Source organism: Naegleria gruberi (assembly GCF_000004985.1).
Source record: "Naegleria gruberi genomic scaffold NAEGRscaffold_78, whole genome shotgun sequence".
In the NCBI taxonomy this organism is placed as follows: domain Eukaryota; phylum Heterolobosea; class Eutetramitea; order Acrasida; family Naegleriidae; genus Naegleria; species Naegleria gruberi.
Window position 1 is genome coordinate 111392 of NW_003163249.1, and position 20806 is coordinate 132197.

The 20806-nt window shown below is 34.1% G+C and overlaps 13 protein-coding genes and 3 non-coding genes across 16 annotated transcripts; 8 read left to right on the top strand and 8 right to left on the bottom strand.

The window, feature by feature from the left end:
• Window positions 1-32: 32 nt before the first annotated feature.
• Window positions 33-1229, bottom strand: NAEGRDRAFT_53975 (uncharacterized protein; the record flags this gene model as incomplete). The annotated part of the gene is made up of 1 exon (XM_002669793.1): window positions 33-1229. One exon carries the CDS (start codon window positions 1227-1229, stop codon window positions 33-35), a length of 1197 nt encoding a protein of 398 aa, XP_002669839.1.
• Window positions 1230-1390: 161 nt separating this feature from the next.
• On the top strand, window positions 1391-1471 carry NAEGRDRAFT_t767. Its single transcript has one exon. It is a non-coding gene; the product is annotated as a tRNA-Ser (tRNA).
• Window positions 1472-1612: 141 nt separating this feature from the next.
• On the top strand, window positions 1613-1930 carry NAEGRDRAFT_75230 (uncharacterized protein; the record flags this gene model as incomplete). The annotated part of the gene is made up of 1 exon (XM_002669747.1): window positions 1613-1930. One exon carries the CDS (start codon window positions 1613-1615, stop codon window positions 1928-1930), a length of 318 nt encoding a protein of 105 aa, XP_002669793.1.
• Window positions 1931-2329: 399 nt separating this feature from the next.
• NAEGRDRAFT_75231 (uncharacterized protein) lies at window positions 2330-3340 on the bottom strand (the record flags this gene model as incomplete). Its single annotated transcript, XM_002669794.1, has 1 exon — window positions 2330-3340. The coding sequence occupies one exon, from the start codon at window positions 3338-3340 to the stop codon at window positions 2330-2332; it is 1011 nt and encodes a 336-aa protein (XP_002669840.1).
• Window positions 3341-3793: 453 nt separating this feature from the next.
• NAEGRDRAFT_82033 (N-acetylglucosaminylaminotransferase) lies at window positions 3794-5362 on the top strand. Its single transcript, XM_002669748.1, has one exon. The coding sequence runs from the start codon at window positions 3801-3803 to the stop codon at window positions 5184-5186; it is 1386 nt and encodes a 461-aa protein (XP_002669794.1). The 5' UTR covers window positions 3794-3800; the 3' UTR covers window positions 5187-5362.
• A 27-nt stretch (window positions 5363-5389) lies between these two features.
• NAEGRDRAFT_75233 (uncharacterized protein) lies at window positions 5390-5737 on the top strand (the record flags this gene model as incomplete). Its single annotated transcript, XM_002669749.1, has 1 exon — window positions 5390-5737. One exon carries the CDS (start codon window positions 5390-5392, stop codon window positions 5735-5737), a length of 348 nt encoding a protein of 115 aa, XP_002669795.1.
• Window positions 5738-5841: 104 nt separating this feature from the next.
• NAEGRDRAFT_75234 (uncharacterized protein) lies at window positions 5842-6342 on the top strand (the record flags this gene model as incomplete). The annotated part of the gene is made up of 1 exon (XM_002669750.1): window positions 5842-6342. One exon carries the CDS (start codon window positions 5842-5844, stop codon window positions 6340-6342), a length of 501 nt encoding a protein of 166 aa, XP_002669796.1.
• Window positions 6343-6549: 207 nt separating this feature from the next.
• NAEGRDRAFT_75235 (uncharacterized protein) lies at window positions 6550-7438 on the bottom strand (the record flags this gene model as incomplete). The annotated part of the gene is made up of 2 exons (XM_002669795.1): window positions 6550-6945; window positions 6989-7438. 2 exons carry the CDS (start codon window positions 7436-7438, stop codon window positions 6550-6552), a joined length of 846 nt encoding a protein of 281 aa, XP_002669841.1.
• A 173-nt stretch (window positions 7439-7611) lies between these two features.
• Window positions 7612-7684, top strand: NAEGRDRAFT_t768. The gene has a single exon. It is a non-coding gene; the product is annotated as a tRNA-Phe (tRNA).
• Window positions 7685-7778: 94 nt separating this feature from the next.
• On the top strand, window positions 7779-8684 carry NAEGRDRAFT_75236 (uncharacterized protein; the record flags this gene model as incomplete). Its single annotated transcript, XM_002669751.1, has 1 exon — window positions 7779-8684. One exon carries the CDS (start codon window positions 7779-7781, stop codon window positions 8682-8684), a length of 906 nt encoding a protein of 301 aa, XP_002669797.1.
• A 1170-nt stretch (window positions 8685-9854) lies between these two features.
• Window positions 9855-11108, bottom strand: NAEGRDRAFT_75237 (uncharacterized protein; the record flags this gene model as incomplete). The annotated part of the gene is made up of 1 exon (XM_002669796.1): window positions 9855-11108. One exon carries the CDS (start codon window positions 11106-11108, stop codon window positions 9855-9857), a length of 1254 nt encoding a protein of 417 aa, XP_002669842.1.
• Window positions 11109-11227: 119 nt separating this feature from the next.
• NAEGRDRAFT_75238 (uncharacterized protein) lies at window positions 11228-11992 on the bottom strand (the record flags this gene model as incomplete). The annotated part of the gene is made up of 1 exon (XM_002669797.1): window positions 11228-11992. The coding sequence occupies one exon, from the start codon at window positions 11990-11992 to the stop codon at window positions 11228-11230; it is 765 nt and encodes a 254-aa protein (XP_002669843.1).
• Window positions 11993-12341: 349 nt separating this feature from the next.
• On the bottom strand, window positions 12342-12412 carry NAEGRDRAFT_t771. The gene has a single exon. It is a non-coding gene; the product is annotated as a tRNA-Gln (tRNA).
• Window positions 12413-12515: 103 nt separating this feature from the next.
• NAEGRDRAFT_75239 (uncharacterized protein) lies at window positions 12516-13064 on the bottom strand (the record flags this gene model as incomplete). The annotated part of the gene is made up of 1 exon (XM_002669798.1): window positions 12516-13064. One exon carries the CDS (start codon window positions 13062-13064, stop codon window positions 12516-12518), a length of 549 nt encoding a protein of 182 aa, XP_002669844.1.
• A 277-nt stretch (window positions 13065-13341) lies between these two features.
• Window positions 13342-13797, bottom strand: NAEGRDRAFT_75240 (uncharacterized protein; the record flags this gene model as incomplete). The annotated part of the gene is made up of 1 exon (XM_002669799.1): window positions 13342-13797. One exon carries the CDS (start codon window positions 13795-13797, stop codon window positions 13342-13344), a length of 456 nt encoding a protein of 151 aa, XP_002669845.1.
• Window positions 13798-14338: 541 nt separating this feature from the next.
• NAEGRDRAFT_75241 (uncharacterized protein) lies at window positions 14339-20536 on the top strand (the record flags this gene model as incomplete). The annotated part of the gene is made up of 1 exon (XM_002669752.1): window positions 14339-20536. The coding sequence occupies one exon, from the start codon at window positions 14339-14341 to the stop codon at window positions 20534-20536; it is 6198 nt and encodes a 2065-aa protein (XP_002669798.1).
• Window positions 20537-20806: the final 270 nt, after the last annotated feature.

Here is a 20806-nt window from a genome sequence, read left to right on the forward strand (position 1 = left end):
AATTTAATAGTTTGGTTTTTAATTGTTGTTATTTATCGTTCTTCTTCTTGACTGGATGATGATTTACTCTTGGACATGGACTCGAGAGCTTTCTTTCTCAGTGTTTCCGAAGTGGAATTTTCATTGGATTTTCTTCTTGAACTAATATAATTGTGACCATCAGAGTCAGAGTCATCGGATGATGAAGGAGGTGGTGTCGGCTCTGATCTCTCAGATGATGGTTTCCTAGAGTTGTAAGAATATTTAGAGTGCTTTCTTGGTGGTGATCTGTTTCTATCAGATGAATAGTATTGACGGTCGGAAGAGTTATAATAATCATCATAGGAGGATGATTTACCAGAGGAACGATCATTGTATCTGCTGCTGTTATTGGTAGGGCTTGGATAAGATCTCTTTGAATAGTCCTTAGAGTAGTCCTTTCTGTAGGATTGATTAGATGATGATCCTCTAGAATCATAGGAAGAGGATGGTTTGTTCGTACTGATCTGGCTACTTGTAGAGGAACCTCTGCTACTGTTGTTATAATCAGATCCATTTCTTCCACTATTATTATTATCATTGTCACTTCTCTTGTTAAATCTTCTCTCTGATTTATCATCTTCATAGGATTTAAAAGACTCAATTCCTCTTCTTTCTCCACTATTAGTTGATGATGAAGATTCAGAATTATGCTTAGGGTAGGATTGTTTGTTGTAATTTCTGTTATTATTATTATTACTATAATTATCATTGGAATAGTCACGGCCATTATTATTACGAGAATAATATCTGTTATTGCCGTGTTGATTTGGAATAATCTTTTCATTGATTTTTCTTCCGATTTTCTCTTGTTCTTCCTCTTGTTTCTTTCTAATCTCCATTTCAATTTCTAACAATCCCTCTGGTACACCACTTGTAGTGGATTGTGCTTCAACTAGTAATTTCCACAGCTCCTTCATAAAGATGGCCGATTTATCAATAGTCATAAACCCAGCCAACTGTATTTGCATTTGCTTCGGATCACAATCCTTCTCCATCAAAAGGCTATTTGCATATTCAGCAATCATGTCATCATCTGTTCCAGTCAATTCTTCAATTGTTTTATGAATCCATAATGTAAAAACTTCTAGATTTACCTTGCTTATATCGACTTTGATATCGAAGCCTTTAGGAAATTTTGTTGATTGAACGAGAAGTTTGTCCTTGTTGGCAAATCGGACATCTTGCTCCAGCGAAGCTGTTCCTCTCATTTTTTTTGATTTTAAAAAATAAATTTAAATATTCAAAATAACTATTAAAATTGAAATTGAATCGAATTGAAAGAGAGTAACCACAAGATGATAGATATAACCCAATATTTACACTACTAGTATTAAATCTGATAATAGACAATTTTAAAACCTGATCACAAGTTGAGGTGGCCGAGTGGTTAAGGCGCCAGCCTGCTAAGTTGGTGGAGTAATCCGCGTGGGTTCGAATCCCATCCTCAACGTTTTGTCTTGTTAACTTTTTCATTAATACACTAAATTATCAGAATTTTGCTTGAAAATCTGGTCTCTGGGATACATGTCTATTCCAAATATTAAAATAGTAAGATACCTGATAACCGTTCAATTGTCAGAAATCAAAAAAAATGTCTCAACTCTCAACCACTGTTGTCTACACAGTCATCACCTTTATTGTATTATGCCCTCCGCTTGCCATTTTGCTCATGAGATTCTACCCAAAGGATCACTATGATGATTTGAAGAGTTTCAATCTACACATCCTAATTAGTTTTGTTTTATTGACAATTTGTTATTTTATTCCGGAAATTGATGGTGGATTCAGAACACAACTGAAACAATTTTACTTTTATCTCTTTCTGAAAGGGATTGTTTATATTCCTGCAATATTACATGCATCATTCATGTTCTTTGCTTGGGGACTCACTGTTGAGAATCACAAGTGATAACAAGAAGTTTTAATTTTAATTAATTTAATTTTGGGTTGGCAATGTGAATTTACATTGCTTTGAGAATAATGGTTGGTTGAGTAGCAAGGGTGAAATAATTTGTGGAGATCGATGGGCACAGCGGAAGTGAGATTTACTTGTTCTAGAGCTATCAATATGCTTATCTTGGATCTGAACTTGATTCTCAAATTCATGTAGAAAGTGAAACGTTACTAAAGGAATACGTTATAGGCTAAGAATTCTGTAATGTTGAGACCATGAGGAACGTGTTTCGCCATTTTTTTTAACATGTTCGATAATTGACAGGATGGTATTACTTGTTAATAGTAGAATAGGTATTTTTAATAATTTAATGTTGGATGAAAATTTACAAAGAATTGTGGCTGTTTTGTGACTCTATATTGCTTTGAAAATAACGACTGGTTGAGGAATGGTTGAATAATTTGTAGAGGATGACTTTCTTTTCATTAATTTGGAGAATGAATAATTGACAAACTTGGTGAAACAATTTGCAAACAAGTTGACCATTCTTCTTGGGATACTAATTTGTTCCAACATGCTGACATCTCTCTTTGGGAAAATATGATGATTGTCATGCTCATTGACATGATGAACGTGATATCCAATCAAAATTTCAAGAACAAGATTAATATCCACAGTTTGTTGGAAAGGATAAAAGTTGTCAACCAATGAATCGAACCATCCTTCTTCATGAGCTAATGTTGTGAAAACCATAAAAATTACAGTCATGACAAGTCTACACATTACCAAGTGAATTAAATAAGCAATAGGATTCATTAACAAGAATGGAGCCAAGAGCAAAACCAATCTAGCAAAGGTCATTGGAGCATGCTTCCACTTCATGTCTCTCTTCTTCTTCAAATAAAAGCTGATATAATTAAAATCAAAGAGTGAACTTCTCATGAATAATACCCAACGATTTGGTGATGATTTACACCAATAATCAGCATCTCTTTGCATGATTTGCTTATGTCTGTAGAGAATATCTGATGGTGTCAAGTAATCTTGTGCAATGTCCATTGAGTACTTTCTGCTATCTTGGCCATAATTGAAATGATGATGAGAATCGTGGCCAATTTTTCCTGGCTTGAAGGTTAACAAGTGACCGAAACCAACTCCAAGCAAGAGGTCAACAATTGGATTCAATGACTTTTCTTGGTGAAGTAAATTGTGATAGCACAATGTCCATCTTCCACCACAAATAAGATAGACTAGTGGTAAGATCAACATTTGAGCAGGAATGTTAACATTAAAGTGGCTCATTGCGAGCATGGTACCAAGAGGGATGAATTGAGTGATCATGTTGAAAAAGAGGGAGGCATATTTGCTGTAAGGAACTTCGGTTCCATGGACTGGATGTCTTCCGTGAATCAATTGTCTGGTCATTTGTAGTTTTGATGTTGTTGTTTGTTTTTTTTTGTTGTGGAAAAGAAAAACATTTTACCAGCGAGCTAAATACTGTTTGCAAAGCAGAATTTTTTGCAGCAGCTATTTTTATTTTTTGTTGCAACAAAACTTGTTTTGCACAGAAACAAACAGATTTGCTCTAAAACAAACGGAACCAACCGTATTGTAGATCCAGGTTTTGTAATAGGTTAGAAAATACTTTACAGTTTTCAAGGAATGATGAAGCGAATGAGAAAATTCATTATTTTACCATGTTTTAAATAAAAAAAATCAAATTTCACAACTATTTCCAACATTATATATTTTGATAATGCAAAATCACTGAATGAAATAATACTATTCGTTCGCACAATATTTAAACACAATCCAATAATTGGATATTAATAATTATTTGTAAAAAAATCTTAAAGAATGAAGTTGTTGAAAAAAAAAGTAAAAAATGATAAATAGGAGGAAGATCATCATCTTTGGAGGAGCTGTTGTTTTATTTATTTTAATGACCACGTTTTTGTATTATTCCGTATTTTCCACACCACATAAATACGAAACATATCAACTTGAAAAACGAAACCAAACTAAACATAATAGTTCGGAGAAGGATCTTTTCATCATCAATTTACCAAAAGATGTCAATTTAGTACCTGTCAAACCTGTAGGCCAAATCACTTTCAACACCATGCAAAATATGCAAAATAGTCAATGTAGTGCAACACGTGGAAATTTGAATCCTCCGAGAAGTTTCATTACGAAACCAGAAAATAGTCCATGGCCAAACTTCTCACCTTCAACATTTTCCATAGAAACTGATTTTATTCAGTGGAAAAATAATAATTCTGATTATTGGAATCGTATTTCTCGTGGATTGGATGGAGAAGCATTAAATAGTGAAAAATTAAAGATGAACGAAATGGGATTGACATTGAATTTACATTTGAAACCAAAGGAAGGGCATTTACCCATCTGGCTAAAAACATTCAAGAGAAGAACTCCTCTTGATATTGTTCTGGATGCAGTATGTAGAATTGATGACATTTCACACACGATTTTATATGTTACCATTGATGGTGGAGATTTTGATCAAGTGGTAGAGGAATTAATCAAAGTCAAGTGTGTGAAAGTTAAAATTTATTTCCATCCAATTCTTAGTGATTTGAGAAATTTAGGTTTAGACAAGAGAAATTTAGATACTGGATTGGTTTTAAATTCTCATTATGTGTATGGATTGTATTTGCTGACTCACAAATTGGATTATCCCTATGTTATTACATTGGAGGACGATTTGGAACCAACTCCTGATTTTTATAGATTCCACTATAGTTTATATCATTTTGTGTTTGGGAAACAAGCATCTTATTACAATAGTAAGAAAATATTTGCAATTGGTGCATTTTCTCATGGTCCAATTGTTGATTGCATTTCATTGGCTGCCAAATTATCAAACGATGAAACACATAAATGTGGAAATAAGGCAGTCCATCAACTTGTGGAAGAAGATTATTTCCCTGGATGGGGCAGTGGTATTCCAAAGGAAAGCTTTTTAGAATATTGGGGTGATTGGAAGAGTAATAGACATATTTATGATTATGGAATGAGTATGCTTAGATCTGGAGAAAATCGATACACTCTCGTTCCATGTTCTCCTAGAGTTAGAACTGTTGCAAATGCTGGCATTAATGGTCAAAATTCTGGTAGATGGGATCATTACATTAGTCAATTTGCTCAGTGGAATGAAAAACCACTGAATAGAATTTATTATGTTGATAGAAGAGATGGCGTTGTGAAGGCAGACGAAAAGGGAAAATTTTTATACAACAAGTTGACTTGATTAATGAGGGTAAACTTCCACCATCAAACAACAAGCAAGAAGCTTCTCAGGATGCTGATGATTGTTTCCATTTTTCAAACTCTCAAGTTCGAATGCTGACTGGAGGGCATGGTTCTGAGCGGTTGCTGTAACTATTGAAACAACACCCTTAATAAAAGTAGAACAAAAAAATGACCAAAAATCATGACCGTTTCAACGATCTCATGTTTGAAAGTATAGAGATTACATTGCGTGAAGATTTAGTTATGGATGACGAAGCCAAAGTATCTTTTGGAAAATCTTCAAGTATTCCTTATTTCCACGCTTTTAATGGAAGAATTATTTGTCATGCTACTCCAAAAGAACCATTAAAGTTATACCCCAAATATGATTGGGCAATCGTTGAGCTAGACATCACAAGTAGAGAACTCGACTCATTATTCGCAGAGAGTTGTCACTTTCCACCAATCCCCAAGTTTATCATTCCAACACCTTCCAAAGTTGAAACATCCATTCAATCTGATATATATAAATATTTTTCGGTACTTTGGTTTACAATTATTGAAGAATGAAGTTTTGATATTTAAGTTTCCAAAAACATTAAAATTCCGAAACGTGATAGAGTGTAAAAATAATAAATGTAACAGTTCACACAATCAAGCACAAGTCAAAAAAAATGTCAAATTCAAATCTGCTTTCAGAATTCAAAACCAAAGTTATTGTTGACAAGATTGCTCATATTTTTCTTGTAGGACCTCCTCCTCACTCCAGAAGTTGGGGATTTCCAGCCATTCTATTGATGAATGAGCAAATAATGGCATCTATTCTCAAAGATTCGTATGAACCCTATTCTAAAATGAATAACCAAGAGAAGAAGGAGGCAAGAGATTGGTATGAAACATGTGGAGCTATTGTCAATAAAATGATTGGTATGATCGATTGGGAGGATTGGGATGGTCATTCTGCTGTTGAATGTGATGTCTTATCCTTTGAAATTGACCATCCACATCTGTATCAACTCGTTGTTGATGATATGATCAAAAAAGCATTTTCCAGTCAGAGTGAGGAAGAAAGAGAAGTTGTTAAGAGTACAGTCTTTTCAGATCCACCAACTTTTGCCTATTACTTGTCTCAGAATTTACCTACTCTCATTGTAAAGCATGTTCCCACAAATTAGTAAAAGATCAAGTTGTGGCCATATCTCAACGACAATATAAATAGATCCATTTTGTAATTTTTGGTCTAAATATTCTCAATTCTTGTTTTTCCTTTTCAGTGTTCAAAACTGGAATACTATCATCAATGAAATCGTCCCTGTCTGCAATGGTGTAGCTGCACTAATAGAGTTGTAAAGTAGTTCAATCAATATATAGTTCAAATGTAACTATAGTCCTTTACTTGTTTCGATGTAAATGTCTCCTCTCCAAACATGTTTACCAAATACATTACTTTCCAAAGTTTTAAATAGTGTAATAGTTTTGCGTAATAGGATTGATTCAATATCTATATCCATTTCCTGAGCTGCCTCTTCGCATTTTTCATCCACAAGTGCACCATTATAAAGTAAACATTCAATTATCTCAATATAATTTCCCATAATTGCAGCGTAGAGAGGAGAAACCTCCCCTTCATTGACACTAATATTTCTGAATTGCAATAATAATTTGACAATTTCCAAATATCCTCTTTTGCATGCTGCATAAAGTGGCGTAGTTAAATAAGGATAATCACTACTATCGTGCTCTAAAGTACTATAAACATATTCATTATTCGTTGGTTCCTGACACAATGAAAAAATTACTAAAAAGGAACTATCCACTTACATCATAATTGAAAATAGCTCTGTTAACTTCAATATCCTCAAATTTCAATAACCATTTAACCATTTCATAATCACCTATTTTACAAGCATAATACAGTGGAAAATCTTGTTTATCATAATGTTGAAATGAAGTACTCATTAGATAACAACCATCATTAACATTTATGCCATCAATTGTTAATAATAACTTTACAATATCTCTAAAACCCCGCGTATAGGCAGCAAATAGATTTGAACAATAATCTGTATAGCAGTGCACTCCCTTGTTGATATTGACTCGTCGTCCCGTAGCTAATAATAATTCAACAATTGCAATATTTCCGAGTTTACAAGCAGCATATAATGGAGAGGAATAGGAATATTGATCATTAATATCAACTACTTCATCACCTGATAATATTAATTGAACTTGCGAAACATCACCATTCATACAGGCTTTGTTGAGAGACATTTTTTTAATTAGTAATTTTACTGCAAATTTGAGACTTAACACTCGATAACTGAACCTTTAGTTTGGGTTTTTTGTACTTGTGGCACTAACAAGTTCAGCATTGACTGGTTTTGTTTTGCTTGAACTTAACATACATTAATTTATTAAGAACTAATAGAATTACTGAATAAGATGCCGACATAGCTCAGTTGGGAGAGCGTAAGACTGAAGATCTTAAGGTCCCTGGTTCGATCCCTGGTGTCGGCAAATTTTAGTGTCTTTGATAACAGGATTCAATTTGCAATAAATCAAATCTGAAATGAAAAGTTGAATATTTATTAATTTTTAAAAAAATAGCACGATGAGTCCTTGCTTGTTAACCGATAACGAATTGATGTGTTCCGATACATTGATGCACTCATTTCTATTTCTTGATTTATCAACCATGATTGCTTCATGCTCTCTAGTTTCCAAACAATTCAATCGAGTGGCAAAGAGCAATCCAATATGGCAAATATTATATGACAAGTGGATGTTTGATAATATGAATGAATTTTACTGGACTTTTAATCATGAGGAATTTATTAATTGTTTTAAATTATCAAGTGATCAGGAAAATCGGGAAAATCTAGAAGATTGGACTGAACCAAATGACATGGGCCCTTTTTATTGGTTTCGTAAATGTATGGAAATATTAGAATGTTTGCCAAGATTGGATTTGAAAGATGAGGAAGGTGAATATGAAACATTTTACTACCAACTGAATAATCGTAATGCAGCAACTGAATCCCACTTAAAGTTGGCTACCATTTTGGCAATAATTTATGGTGACTATTCTTTTTCACTTCTTTCAGATTCTGTTGTGATTGCATTGAGAGGTTATTTGACAGAGAGTGAACAGGAGATTGTTTGTCCTCTTGCGACCTTTTGCATTATGATTTTGAAATCGTCCTATCTGGATTGCTTGGAACTACGAGAAACAGAGAATACTAATCTTTGTGTGGCTCCATTTGTGAGTGGAATGTGGATGAATGGATTGATTGATGTTAAGGAATGTTGTTTCTTCAATGTTATGGACGCATGTGGCTATTATAATCCATTAAATGGAGAGCTTTCCTATACAAATGAATCAGATGAAGGAGGATTTTCATGGTGTCCCAGATTCTTCAATGCAGGTGGTAGATATTATATCAACACGATTTGTGCATCCAATATTGGACCTAGTTCTATTAAAGTGGAGAAATCAGAACGTTTCGACTATTACTAGATATGGATGCACCAATATTTGAAGATCTTTGAAAATTGAGTTCTGCATCAAGTAACAGATCCTTTCATTAGATTAAATTCACATTTATTTGAAAAATTAGTTTACAATGAACTTTAGGAGAGAACTCTATCGGAAGAATTTGTCATCATTACCGATAATAGAACGATACGATTCGAGTCGAATATTAAAAATTTATGTAATTTTGAATTAATTTCCAAGCAATTAAAGGTTCGGGAATATTTGGAGAAGTATTGGAAGATGGTCTTGTATCAATTTATTCATATTAGATTGGAAATTAATGAGGATGGAAAGGAGATGATTCAACCAATCAATCCTTGGGATGTTTGGAAGAAAAAGGATCAAACATTACAGGAATTTGTGGAGAGGAAGAGGTCGTTTAAGAGAAGTTTTGCAATTTTGAATGAAATGGAAAGGAGAAACTATTTGAATACCAATAAGGCTAATTTTAAACTTTGCATAACTGGACCTGGTGGATCAGGAATTCATAGTTTCATTCATAGATATTTAAATGATGTATTTTATGATCAATATGATTATTCAATAGATGACATATTTTACAAAACTATCCTATTTAATGAGAGAAAAGTTGAATTAGAAATTTGGGAGACTGGTTTTAGGAGTTCTGATTATTACTTGTTCCTGGAATGTAAGTTTCTATAATGTTGTGCAGTATTTACATGAATTAGCAAAACTAAAAGGAGCAAGGGGATATATTGTGCTTTTACCGATACATGCAGATGTTGACAAGTATGGGGTTTTTGAAAGAATTATTAAATCTATTGTATACATGCATGATGACGAATCAGTACCTTTATTAATAGGTATCACTCAAATTGATAAGTTGGAGACCAATAGCTCACTAAATTTGGATCAAGTTAAACAAAAAGTTACTGATATAATGAATATGTACTCGTGTTTGGATTTTGAAATTATTGAAACAAGTTCCAAGAGTAATATTAATATTCGTACAGTCATAGAAAAAGCCCTTCTAAAAGGATATTTCTTCGAAGGATCCAAATATTGCAATAGAAGATTATTATTGGAGAGGGTTATTAAATTAGATACCAAAGTATTCAATTCAAAAAAATGTTTAATTTCGTGATTATACTCCAATACCAGCTCTATAATTATTAATTCAGACTGTTGTTTCTAAAATTGAATTGAAATATCAGAAAAATAAATGTCACCCAACTTATTTCTGAATGCATAGGATGGCACACTGTAATCCAATTTCAAGATAAACAAGACATCATTGTTGGTAATATATACTATTTGATTTTCGTCCTTTCTTGTCTTGAAGAAGGCCATGAATGGAGGAAATAATTTGTGATGTTTCATTATAATTGCAGATTTCGAACATTTCAATAATTTTGTCTTTCTATCAACAATATTGCACTTGTAAAACGAACCAGATGTGGAAACTAATAGTTGTTGCTTTGATTTGAATTCCCTCAAATGAGGTGGAATTTCCAAAATGTATGAATTTTCTGGATATTCAAATTGAATAAACTGTCTCTTGTCAATATTTTCTGCAAAATCCATAATGTGAATCTTTTGACAATCGTAAAATGTCGAACCATAAAGAGCTACCTTATTTCCATCTGAAATAGGAGCTGCCATTTTTGACTGAATCTCACTATTTTCCACTAGAATAGGTTCCTCAATACTGATCAAGCCCACTCTCACCTCTTCATCCATGAACATATTTTCCAAATCTCTAAAACTGCACAATGAAATATAGAATGGTCCATAGTATTGAGAGGCAGAATGGCAAATTAGAAATTGATCATCATTTTGAGAAATTGCAAATTTCACTTGATCGTAATGATGATTGATGGAAACATCTTTCATTTTCCAAGAAAGAGTTTTTAAACTTAGACTGGCAACCCATGATTTGGACCATCCTCTTCCAAAAACATAGATTGCTTGGTTTCGTTTAGAATAGATCATATTTCCAAATATGCATGTGAAATTTTCCTTCTCAAAAACTTGATTATTTGTTGTCTGAATCGGTTTCCAATCATATTCAAAACTTGTATCTAATCCTCCATCTTTTGAATATTTGGTGGCAGGATCCAAGTCAAGCATTAACAATGTTTTCTGATATCCCAATTCGAAACTCGATCCACCAAACGAAACTAATGTAGGACTCTTTGTAAGAATGTTTTCTCTGTCCAATAACGTCAAAACTGTCAAATTTCTATTCAATCCGTAATGAATATATGGAACTAGGAGCATATCATTGGCAAGACTCATCAACGGAGGTTTTGGAATGAAAGGATTATTATACGAATCTTGATCCGATTGTTGCGAAGATTCAACAGGAGCCAATTCGAATCTTTTCTTTCGTTTACGTTGTTCAGACAATGTGATAGAGGCCTGTGGGGGAGGTGGTGGAATCATTTTTTTTAATATTTTCAAAGTTCTTTAGTTCATTTACTTTCAATGGTTGACTTTTGACGTGTGTTTTATTACAAATTTAATGGCCAAACATTTACAAAGAAACCTGTGGGATGCATCAATTAATCACTAGTCGATGCACTTGCAACAATGAAAACTTCCTTATCATAATTATAACTAGTCATTGCATGACAGCCCCAAAATTCCATTCCTGTACACCAATATCTCGACCATGTTTCATCACCATTTTGTAAGTAATGATTCCATGAATAGTGTTCTGAATTATTTCCATACAAGTATTCTATTAAATTTTGAGTTTCTTTGGATGCATCTTGCATTCCATAAGGTGGTGATGAACAATCTTTGAAAATGTTTTCCCATCCTTCTTCTGGTTCAGCATTTTGTAAAGTTTCATTAAATGAAATTACAATTTCATTGTTGAATGATAATGAAACATATTTTGGCAATTTCCGATTTGAAGTTAGTTGTTTAAAGTTATTTAACATGGATAGAAATGCATTTCCAATATTCATCCTTTTTGAATGTCTAAAATCAGAAATTTTGTAAACAATTGTTGATTTCCAATCGAAAGAAACCTCTGATTTGGAAAGTAAAATCAAAACTTGACTAGCATCATAATAATTATATGGATTACCAAGTTGTGAACAGACGTGTTTCATTAGCATGAATTTGTGTAAGGAAATTATCAAATTTTCCTTCACAATTCCTTTCTCATTATTACAATGATAGAATTTCAATAATTTTTTCAATAGCTCACATGGAGAATAAAGTGAAATTCCAACAACACCTCCCTTTTCAGAATATTTAGTATAATCTTCATGAATAAATTCCTCCTCACTCAATAATTTCAATACAAAATCCTTCATTAATGCTTTACAATGAGTCTCATTATTTTTTGAACAATTGTCGTAAATTAGTGAATTGAATAATTCATCATCACCAGCACGATCGGAAGGAAAATTCAATAAATTATTTAAAAATTGTTTAAAGTGATAAGAAAATAATAATTTATCCAATTTTGGATTTGTTACTAGTTCATTAAAGGTTCTACACGTCAACGGAATGGAATTTAGCAATGATCTTAAATCTAGATATGAAAATATAAGAATAAATAGGTCGGCATTCAAGTTGTTATAAAGCGATGGCGACATTTTTTTAAAGATCAGATTTGTTCTGAAAATGCACGAATAAAAATTTCATGGCTCGCCACGTTTACCGTCTCGGGAGGAATCGAACCTCCGTCAATGGATTCAAAGTCCACTATGCTACCATTACACCACGAGACGAGCTCATTGATCTGAAATTGTATGTTATGAAAAATACTTTACCATAGCTGGAATAAAAATATATTTGTTTGTTTTCTCTTTTATCTTGTTTCAATATGATTTGTTACCACTCAAGAGAAAGGTCAATCAACTGTGGCATACTTTCGAATAATTGATAATCATCTTCTATTAGCTGATTATCCCTAATTTCAAGCGTTGCTAAATGACTCAAATTAGCAGAGCATAATGATTTGACACCCTCAACTCCAATATTATTCTCTTCCAAATGCAAACTAGTCAATGATTTCAATTCACACAAATACTTTACACCCTCATCTCCAATATCATTTTCATTAATCCACAACTCTTTCAACTGCTTCATTCCACTAACAATCTTACAACCTTCAACACCAAATAAATTAGTATTGACGTTGAGCTTTGTTAATTGTTTCAATTCTGTTAAGTATGAAAGCCCTTCAATATCTAAATAAATTTCGTATACTTCAAGTGCCGTCAACTGTTTCATTTCAGATAAATACTTTGCACCTTCGTTTCTAATATCATTATACGATATATTGAGATACGTCAATTTAGGTAACTCGTTAGAAATCAATTCTGCACTTTTTTTTGTTATTCCAGTATTCCGCAAGTCAAGATGGGTTAACTGTTTCATTTTACATAAATGAACTAAGCCTTCATCAGTAATTATATTATTACTAATGCACAACAATGTTAAATTTTTCAATTTGGTTAGTGAGATACCACCTTCAACTGTCAAATTGTTGTTTTGTATGTGTAATTCTCTTAAATTATCCAATTCACTAATAATTTTAGCTCCTTCATTTCCAATTTAATTGTAACCAACTTCGAGTGTTGTTAATTTTTTCAAATTTCCTAAATATCTAGCTCCTTCAAGACCTATATCAGGGCCATGGAATACATAGTGCTCATTATAATGCAAATCTAGAAACGCTAATGTATCTTACTCCTTCACCTCGAATATTATTCCCAGAAATATCAAGATAGGTCAATTGATCCATTTTCCCAATAAATACAGCTCCTTCAGCTCCAATATTATTGAAATCAATATCAAGCTTGGTTAAATGTTTCAATTGACTAATGAATCTAGCACCTGCAGTACCAATTTCACTACTTGTAATATCCAAACTTTTCAACTGTTCAAATTGAGTAATATTTGTTAATTCCGTAATATTCTTATAATCAATTTTCAAATCTACGACACAATTCTTAAATTTACTCTTGCTCATCAAGTGCAATTTTTGATCATTGAATTGTATTTTGTTAAAATCGATTGATAATTTTATCATGTCAATAATCAATTCGTTCCACTCCTTGGAAATTAATGAACATTTAGAAATAATGATATGTGAATCGAGGAAGGACATGATTTCACATACATATCATTTGGCAATCGGAGAGGTGGTAGTGTATTCATCATTATTTTTTTTAAATTTTTAAAAATTATAATTTTTTAAAAAATACTGGATTAAATTCTTCCTCCGATTCAATATGATGTTGAGACAAATGAGGTGATGAACCTCCATTCACCTGTTAGTTATTGTAAGGAATGAGGTTGCGGACTAGATTCTTGTAGAGATGAGGTGCTGTCATCATTGAATTGTTTATGGATAAATACCATCAAAATCTTTTAGCCTGATTCCTGGCCAATTTTGTGGTTTCTGTACGGATTCGGAAGTAGCTGTTGTTGATAAAGTTGTCTCCCATTTTCCAGCTCTACAAGGCAACTTGCATTTTCTGAACACGTTTGGGGTAATTACCAATCTACTAATTGCTAATGTGCCAAAGACTTTAGGCTAATTGAGAGGACTATTTATTTTGTTGGCTTGGACCACACGATAATGTGTATGAATCACTCACTTTGTGTGTTGTAAATAATGAAAAAACAAACAAATTTACTTTATAGAAATGTCAAACAAGTTTATAAGAGATTGGTTGGCTTGTGTGGTGATTCTATTCCTTCTTTGTTCTGTTTCAAATGCTGGTAGCTTGGCAATTGTTTGTATTCCTGGCGAGTACATTAGTGGTAGTGCTTGTCTAGATTGTCCAGGAGGCACCTATTCAAGTGGCATGACGACATCTTGCTCTGATTGTTCAGCTGGTTATTATTCTGAAGTAGGCTCAACAAGTTCTGACTGCTCTATATGTGCTGCTGGAACTTACTCAAATAATAGAGCCTCAAGTTGTACTAACTGTGCAGGTGGAACATATTCAGCTGGTGGAGCTTCGAGTTGTACCAGTTGCTCAGCAGGTTATTATTCAAGTGCTGGCTCGTCATCATGTTATCAATGTGGAGCTGGAACTTATTCAACTGGTGGAGCTTCAAGTTGTACTAACTGTGCAGCTGGTTATTATTCATCGACTGTTGGAGCAACAAGTTCCTCAGTTTGTTTGATGTGCAGTGCAGGAACATATTCCACAATATCAGTTGCTGGTGGAGCTTCGAGTTGTACTAGTTGCTCAGCTGGTTACTATTCAAGTGCTGGAGCATCATCATGTTCTCAATGTGGAGCTGGTACTTATTCAGCTGTTAGCTCATCAAGTTGTACCAATTGTGCAGCTGGTTCATATTCAAGTGCTGGCTCATCCAGCTGTACTAGTTGTTCAGCTGGTTATCGTTCAAGTGCTGGGTCTTCTTCTTGCTCCCAATGTGGTGCTGGTACTTACTCAGCTGGTGGAGCTTCGAGTTGTACCAGTTGTTCAGCAGGTTATTATTCAAGTGCTGGCTCGTCATCATGTTCTCAATGTGGAGCTGGAACATACTCAGCTGGTGGAGCTTCAAGTTGCACTAATTGTGGAGCAGGTACTTATTCTTCGACAGTTGGAGGAACAAGCTCCTCAGTTTGCTTAAATTGTGTAGCTGGTACTTATTCCACAATTTCAGGAGCAACTAGTGCCACAGTGTGTCAAAATTGTAATGCAGGAAGTTTTTCAACTGGTGGCTCATCCAGTTGTACCAATTGTGCAGCAGGTTATTATTCAGCTTCAGGTTCCTCATCATGTTCTCAATGTGGAGCTGGAACATATTCAACTGGTGGTTCATCAAGTTGTGCAAGTTGTGCAGCTGGTTCATATTCAAGTGCTGGTTCTTCCAGCTGCACTAGTTGTTCAGCAGGTTACTATTCAAATCCTGGTTCGTCATCATGTTCCCAATGTGGAGCTGGTACTTATTCAAGTACTGGCTCATCTAGTTGTACTAGTTGCTCAGCAGGTTATTATTCAAACTCAGGTTCTTCATCATGTTCTCAATGCGGAGCTGGAACATATTCGACTGGAGGGTCCTCAGGTTGTACCAGTTGCTCTGCAGGTTATTATTCAAGCGCTGGTTCTTCTTCTTGCTCTCAATGTGGAGCTGGTACTTATTCAACTGGTGGAGCTTCCAGCTGTACTAGTTGCTTAGCTGGTTATTATTCAAGTGCTGGCTCTTCCTCTTGCTCCCAATGTGGAGCTGGAACTTACTCAACTGGTGGCTCATCCAGTTGCACTAATTGTGGAGCAGGTACTTATTCATCAACACCTGGCGCCACAAACGCTGGAGTTTGCTTGACATGTTCTGCTGGTTACTATTCAAGCGTTGGTGCCTCGTCTTGCTCTAAATGTTCTGCTGGTACTTATTCAAGTAGTGGCTCATCAAGTTGTACTAATTGTGCAGCTGGATATTATTCAACCTCAGGTTCTTCATCATGTTCTCAATGTGGGGCAGGAACATATTCGACTGGAGGGTCCTCAAGTTGTACCAGTTGCTCAGCTGGTTATTATTCAAGTGCTGGCTCGTCATCATGTTCTCAATGTGGAGCTGGTACTTATTCAAGTACTGGCTCATCTAGTTGTACTAGTTGCTCAGCAGGTTATTATTCAACTTCAGGTTCTTCATCATGTTCTCAATGCGGAGCTGGAACATATTCGACTGGAGGGTCCTCGAGTTGTACCATTTGCTCAGCTGGTTATCGTTCAAGTGCTGGGTCTTCTTCTTGCTCTCAATGTGGAGCTGGAACATTTTCGACTGGTGGCTCTTCAAGTTGTGCAAATTGTACAGCTGGTTCATATTCAAGTGTGGGCTCTTCCAACTGTACTAGCTGCTTAGCAGGTTATTATTCAAGCACTGGTTCGTCATCATGTTCTCAATGTGGAGCTGGTACTTATTCAACTAGTGCCTCATCAAACTGTTCCAGTTGTGGAGCTGGTTCATATTCGAGTGCTGGAGCATCATCATGTTCTCAATGTGGAGCTGGAACATACTCAGCTGGTGGAGCTTCAAGTTGCACTAATTGTGGAGCAGGTACTTATTCTTCGACAGTTGGAGGAACAAATTCCTCAGTTTGCTTGAATTGTGTAGCTGGTACTTATTCATTCGAGACAGGAGCTGCAAGTGCTAATGTTTGCCAAAGTTGTAGAGCTGGAACTTATTCGTCGATGGGCTCTTCTAATTGCACCAATTGCACACCTGGTTTCTATTCAACCACTGTAAATGCAACCAGTTCAGCTACCTGCATACCTTGTTCTGCAGGTACCTTTAGTAATTCAACTGGTGCATCTTATTGCTTTCAATGTCCTGAAGGTACTAACAGTGCTTCAGGATCTTCTTTATGCAACTCATTTTCTTGTTTCCAATATAATAATTGCTCTGGAAACGGTGTTTGTGTTTCGAATAACACTTGCTCCTGTTTTGAAGGATTTGACGGATTGAATTGCAATATCTCTCTACCGTTCTCGATTAATCTTAACTCCTCATATGTTACCTTATCCACTACAAAAATATTCACAGTACTAGTTGTTGGAAATTATTCAGATATTATCAGATATGATGTCTTTTGTATGAATTGTTCTTTTCTCAATTTCACAACATCGAATAATTTGATAACTATTGACATGACTGGACAAAATATTGGAAAATTTACATTGATGGTTGTGGCTACAATGAATAATAGTAGAATATCAGCTCCTAGTTCTTTGATTGTAGAAATAGTTCCCCTTATCAATCCACCAAGTACAGGGAAATTTGGATTTTTGAGCATTCCCAAGATTGTGGAGAGGAATAACCCAAAACTTGATGTCATCATCTCGAATTTAACAGATGTAGATGAATCCTTTGTTGGAAACTGTGGGTTGCAAACAATGTGTTCTTTTAAGTTGACAACTTATTTAGTGGAACAAACTGAAAGTTCCAGCTTGACCCTTTGGACTCAATCGCAAGTAGTTGTTGGATCCAACAAGTATACAACTATATTCTTTACTCCACTTGTTTCTTTAAATCCATCGCTTACCTTTACAACTGTAAATTCTACAACATTACTTCTTTATATGACACTTGAGTCTTCAAATGGAAACAATAGTTATAGTACTGCCATTCCTATTGTTGATTCGGCATTTGCACCAACAAACATCAATTTCACTAGTATGCCTCAGTCAGGTCCAGCAATCCAACAGATTTTCTCAATTAGTTCGTCACCTTGGAATGCACCATTACAAATTCAACCTTTGTTCTATTCCTATGGTATCTACCTTAGTGATACACAACAATATATTCAACTTTCTCCATTCACTCAATCAACTCAAGCATACATTCCTTTACCCTATTTGTCAGATGGCCCAGTTTCGGTTGCCATTTTTGTTAAGAATTCTTTAGGAAATATAATATCAAAAGTTCTTGGGCAAGTAACAGTCATTAAGTCAATTGGAAATGTGGACTACTTGAATCTTACTGATACGCAATTAGCAGTATCAGTGTTTGATCAATCTAGTCAACTCACCACTTCAGATATTTCAACAATTATTAGAAGAATTGATATTGGCTCTAATCCGGACTCACCCTTACTTTATTTAAATACATTGGTACTCAATAATATCTTGGATGGTTCACAATTAGGTCTATTATCAAACAAACTTTATCATTTCCTTAATAACTCTGCAGCTTCCTACGAACAAGAAATGGTAAACTTTGGATTTGTCAAGAGCAAACTCTCAGAAGAGGCCCTGAATTCAACATTTTCTATTATTTCAACTATTATAAGCAACTCAACCTTTGATGGATTATTAACTTCATTCTCTCAACTTGTTATTCAAAGCTCAATTCCTAAAGTCGTCTCTGATTCAGATATGACTTTTATTTCATACTCTTCAAATTTTGCTAAAGCTTCACTTGTATCTTTTGTGTTGCCATCTACCAATTATGGATACAATTCAAACAGTTATTTTGTCAGCCCCACAGGAATGAATTTTTCTGTAACCCTGAATTTTACAGAAATTACATCTATCGGAGAGGCCAACACCCACGGATTGTCCATAATAACATTTTCTAATAATTCTAAATTGGATAACTATTCTATCAGCAATCAAATGCTGTCTAATGTGGCAGATTTTAAATATTTCCTGAATAATTCTTATGTGAAATTGAGAAATCTTAACAATCCTATTATTCTGAAATTTGATGTACAATCTGAAGTAATTGGAAATATCTCAAATCCATCTCTGATATCTTGTATGTATTGGGATGAAACATTCTCAATTTGGAGCACTGAAGGCTGCACTCTGGTTGGCTGGTCTAACAGTTCTGTTTTCTGTGGTTGTAATCACACCACTTCATTTGCAACCTTTATTGATTACAACCTATCTTCCATTGCAACAATAGGGGAAAAGACACAAGTTTCTGGACTATTTATCGCACAAATATTTTTTGGTTGTTTATTTGCTGTCATTTCCTTTGTCATGTTAATTCTGTTAGTCATATTTAGAAAACATCAACCTGTTTCAAGTAGGTTAATAACTCCTTACATGGGGATGATAGCACTACTTGTGGAATGTATCAGTATTTTCATTATTCAGAGAAGTGTACTTGTTGACTATTTATGGAATAATAACATTGATTGGAGTTCAGGAACTAATGCTCCAAATGTAATCGCCAATATTACATTGATAATTGTGAATAGCTTGAATATTACTGCAATATTTTGTTACGTTTGGCAAACCATCAGATATGAAGTAATGAAGTATTTGTATGATTTGATTTCCAAAAGAACTGACAATCACCCAACAGGAATGAAAGTATTAAGAAGATTTGTCTCACAAACTCTATTTATTTCATTAACAGCTATATGTCTTACTCTAAATATTGCATATTGGCTATTGTGGGTTATCTTGAGAAGAACAGAAGCCATTTCAGCAACTGCCTTCACCCAAATTACTTCAATCTCATACACTGTTATTATTTTCGTATTCAGTGCCATTATTTCAGTTACTACAATTGTAGATGTCATTGCAGCATTGATTGGACAGGATATTTACTTCAAAAGAAAAGTGCATTCCAATAACAAAATATTGAAAGAAAGTACTTCCTCTTTGGAAATGCAACTCGCATTAGCTCCACATCCTAAAAACAAGTTTTTCCACACTGATGCTCCGCTCTATTTTAGAACTGAGATGATTGCTTATGTGATTTGTTTTGCATTAATGATCGTTCAACAAGTAACAGGTTTAAGTGTTTATTCCAACTCAGATGCAATTGTAAATATTGAAATTGTCAATTTGGTCTTTCAATTACTGTACTATATTTCATTCATTGGAGTGTTTGGAGGTTTTTCATTGACAGTTTTGTTAATTTATAGAAAAAAATCAAAGAAATCATCCCACGATGCCTCTGAACTGAATGAAATTATCAATGAGGTTATTGGATTACAATTATTCGAAGTGTTTTGTGAATCAGAATTTTCCACTGAAAATCTTTACTTGTATCAATTACTGAAAGAAAATGAGAATATAAATTCAGAAGCAAATATCATGAAATTATCAACTTTCGTAAGAACTATTTTCGAATTGTTCATTCAAAGAAATTCCAAGTACGAGGTTAACATTCCATCAAGTGTTTCAACAAATTTCAAACATTTGATAAACATATTAGAAAGTACAAACATTGAACTGCAACAAGATGAAACCAATTCACCTTTGAAACTAAAGTCAAAGGAGGTATTTAGTGACCTTTTGGATCAAATTTTATTGAACTTGGAGGATACCTTTTCAAGGTTTGTAACATTGGACGTTTATGAAAGATACAAAGAAAAGAAAGATTGGAAGACAAACATGTTAGCACAATCAAATATAAGCGTTCAATAAATTATTACCTAGGTTTAGAATCAATATTCGAGATTACTTCTTCAATATTCCATTTTGTTAGATTCCAAACACATAGAGTTATTCAAAACTAAACGAAATTATGGTCAACCGTGCAATAGTTCACCAAGTTCTCCATTTGAAATGCAATGAAACATTAGAGGCAATTCAAATTGTTAGTGATAAAACAATGTTTTCATGAACATAAAGATTTCAAGTTCACAGTTCCAAACCAACGAAAATCTTCAAATACCAAAAGAATGCAAATTTTAA

Excerpts from the sequence above, each read along its gene's own strand:
- NAEGRDRAFT_82033 (XM_002669748.1), top strand. The coding sequence starts at position 3,801 with ATGATAAATAGGAGGAAGATCATCATCTTTGGAGGAGCTGTTGTTTTA.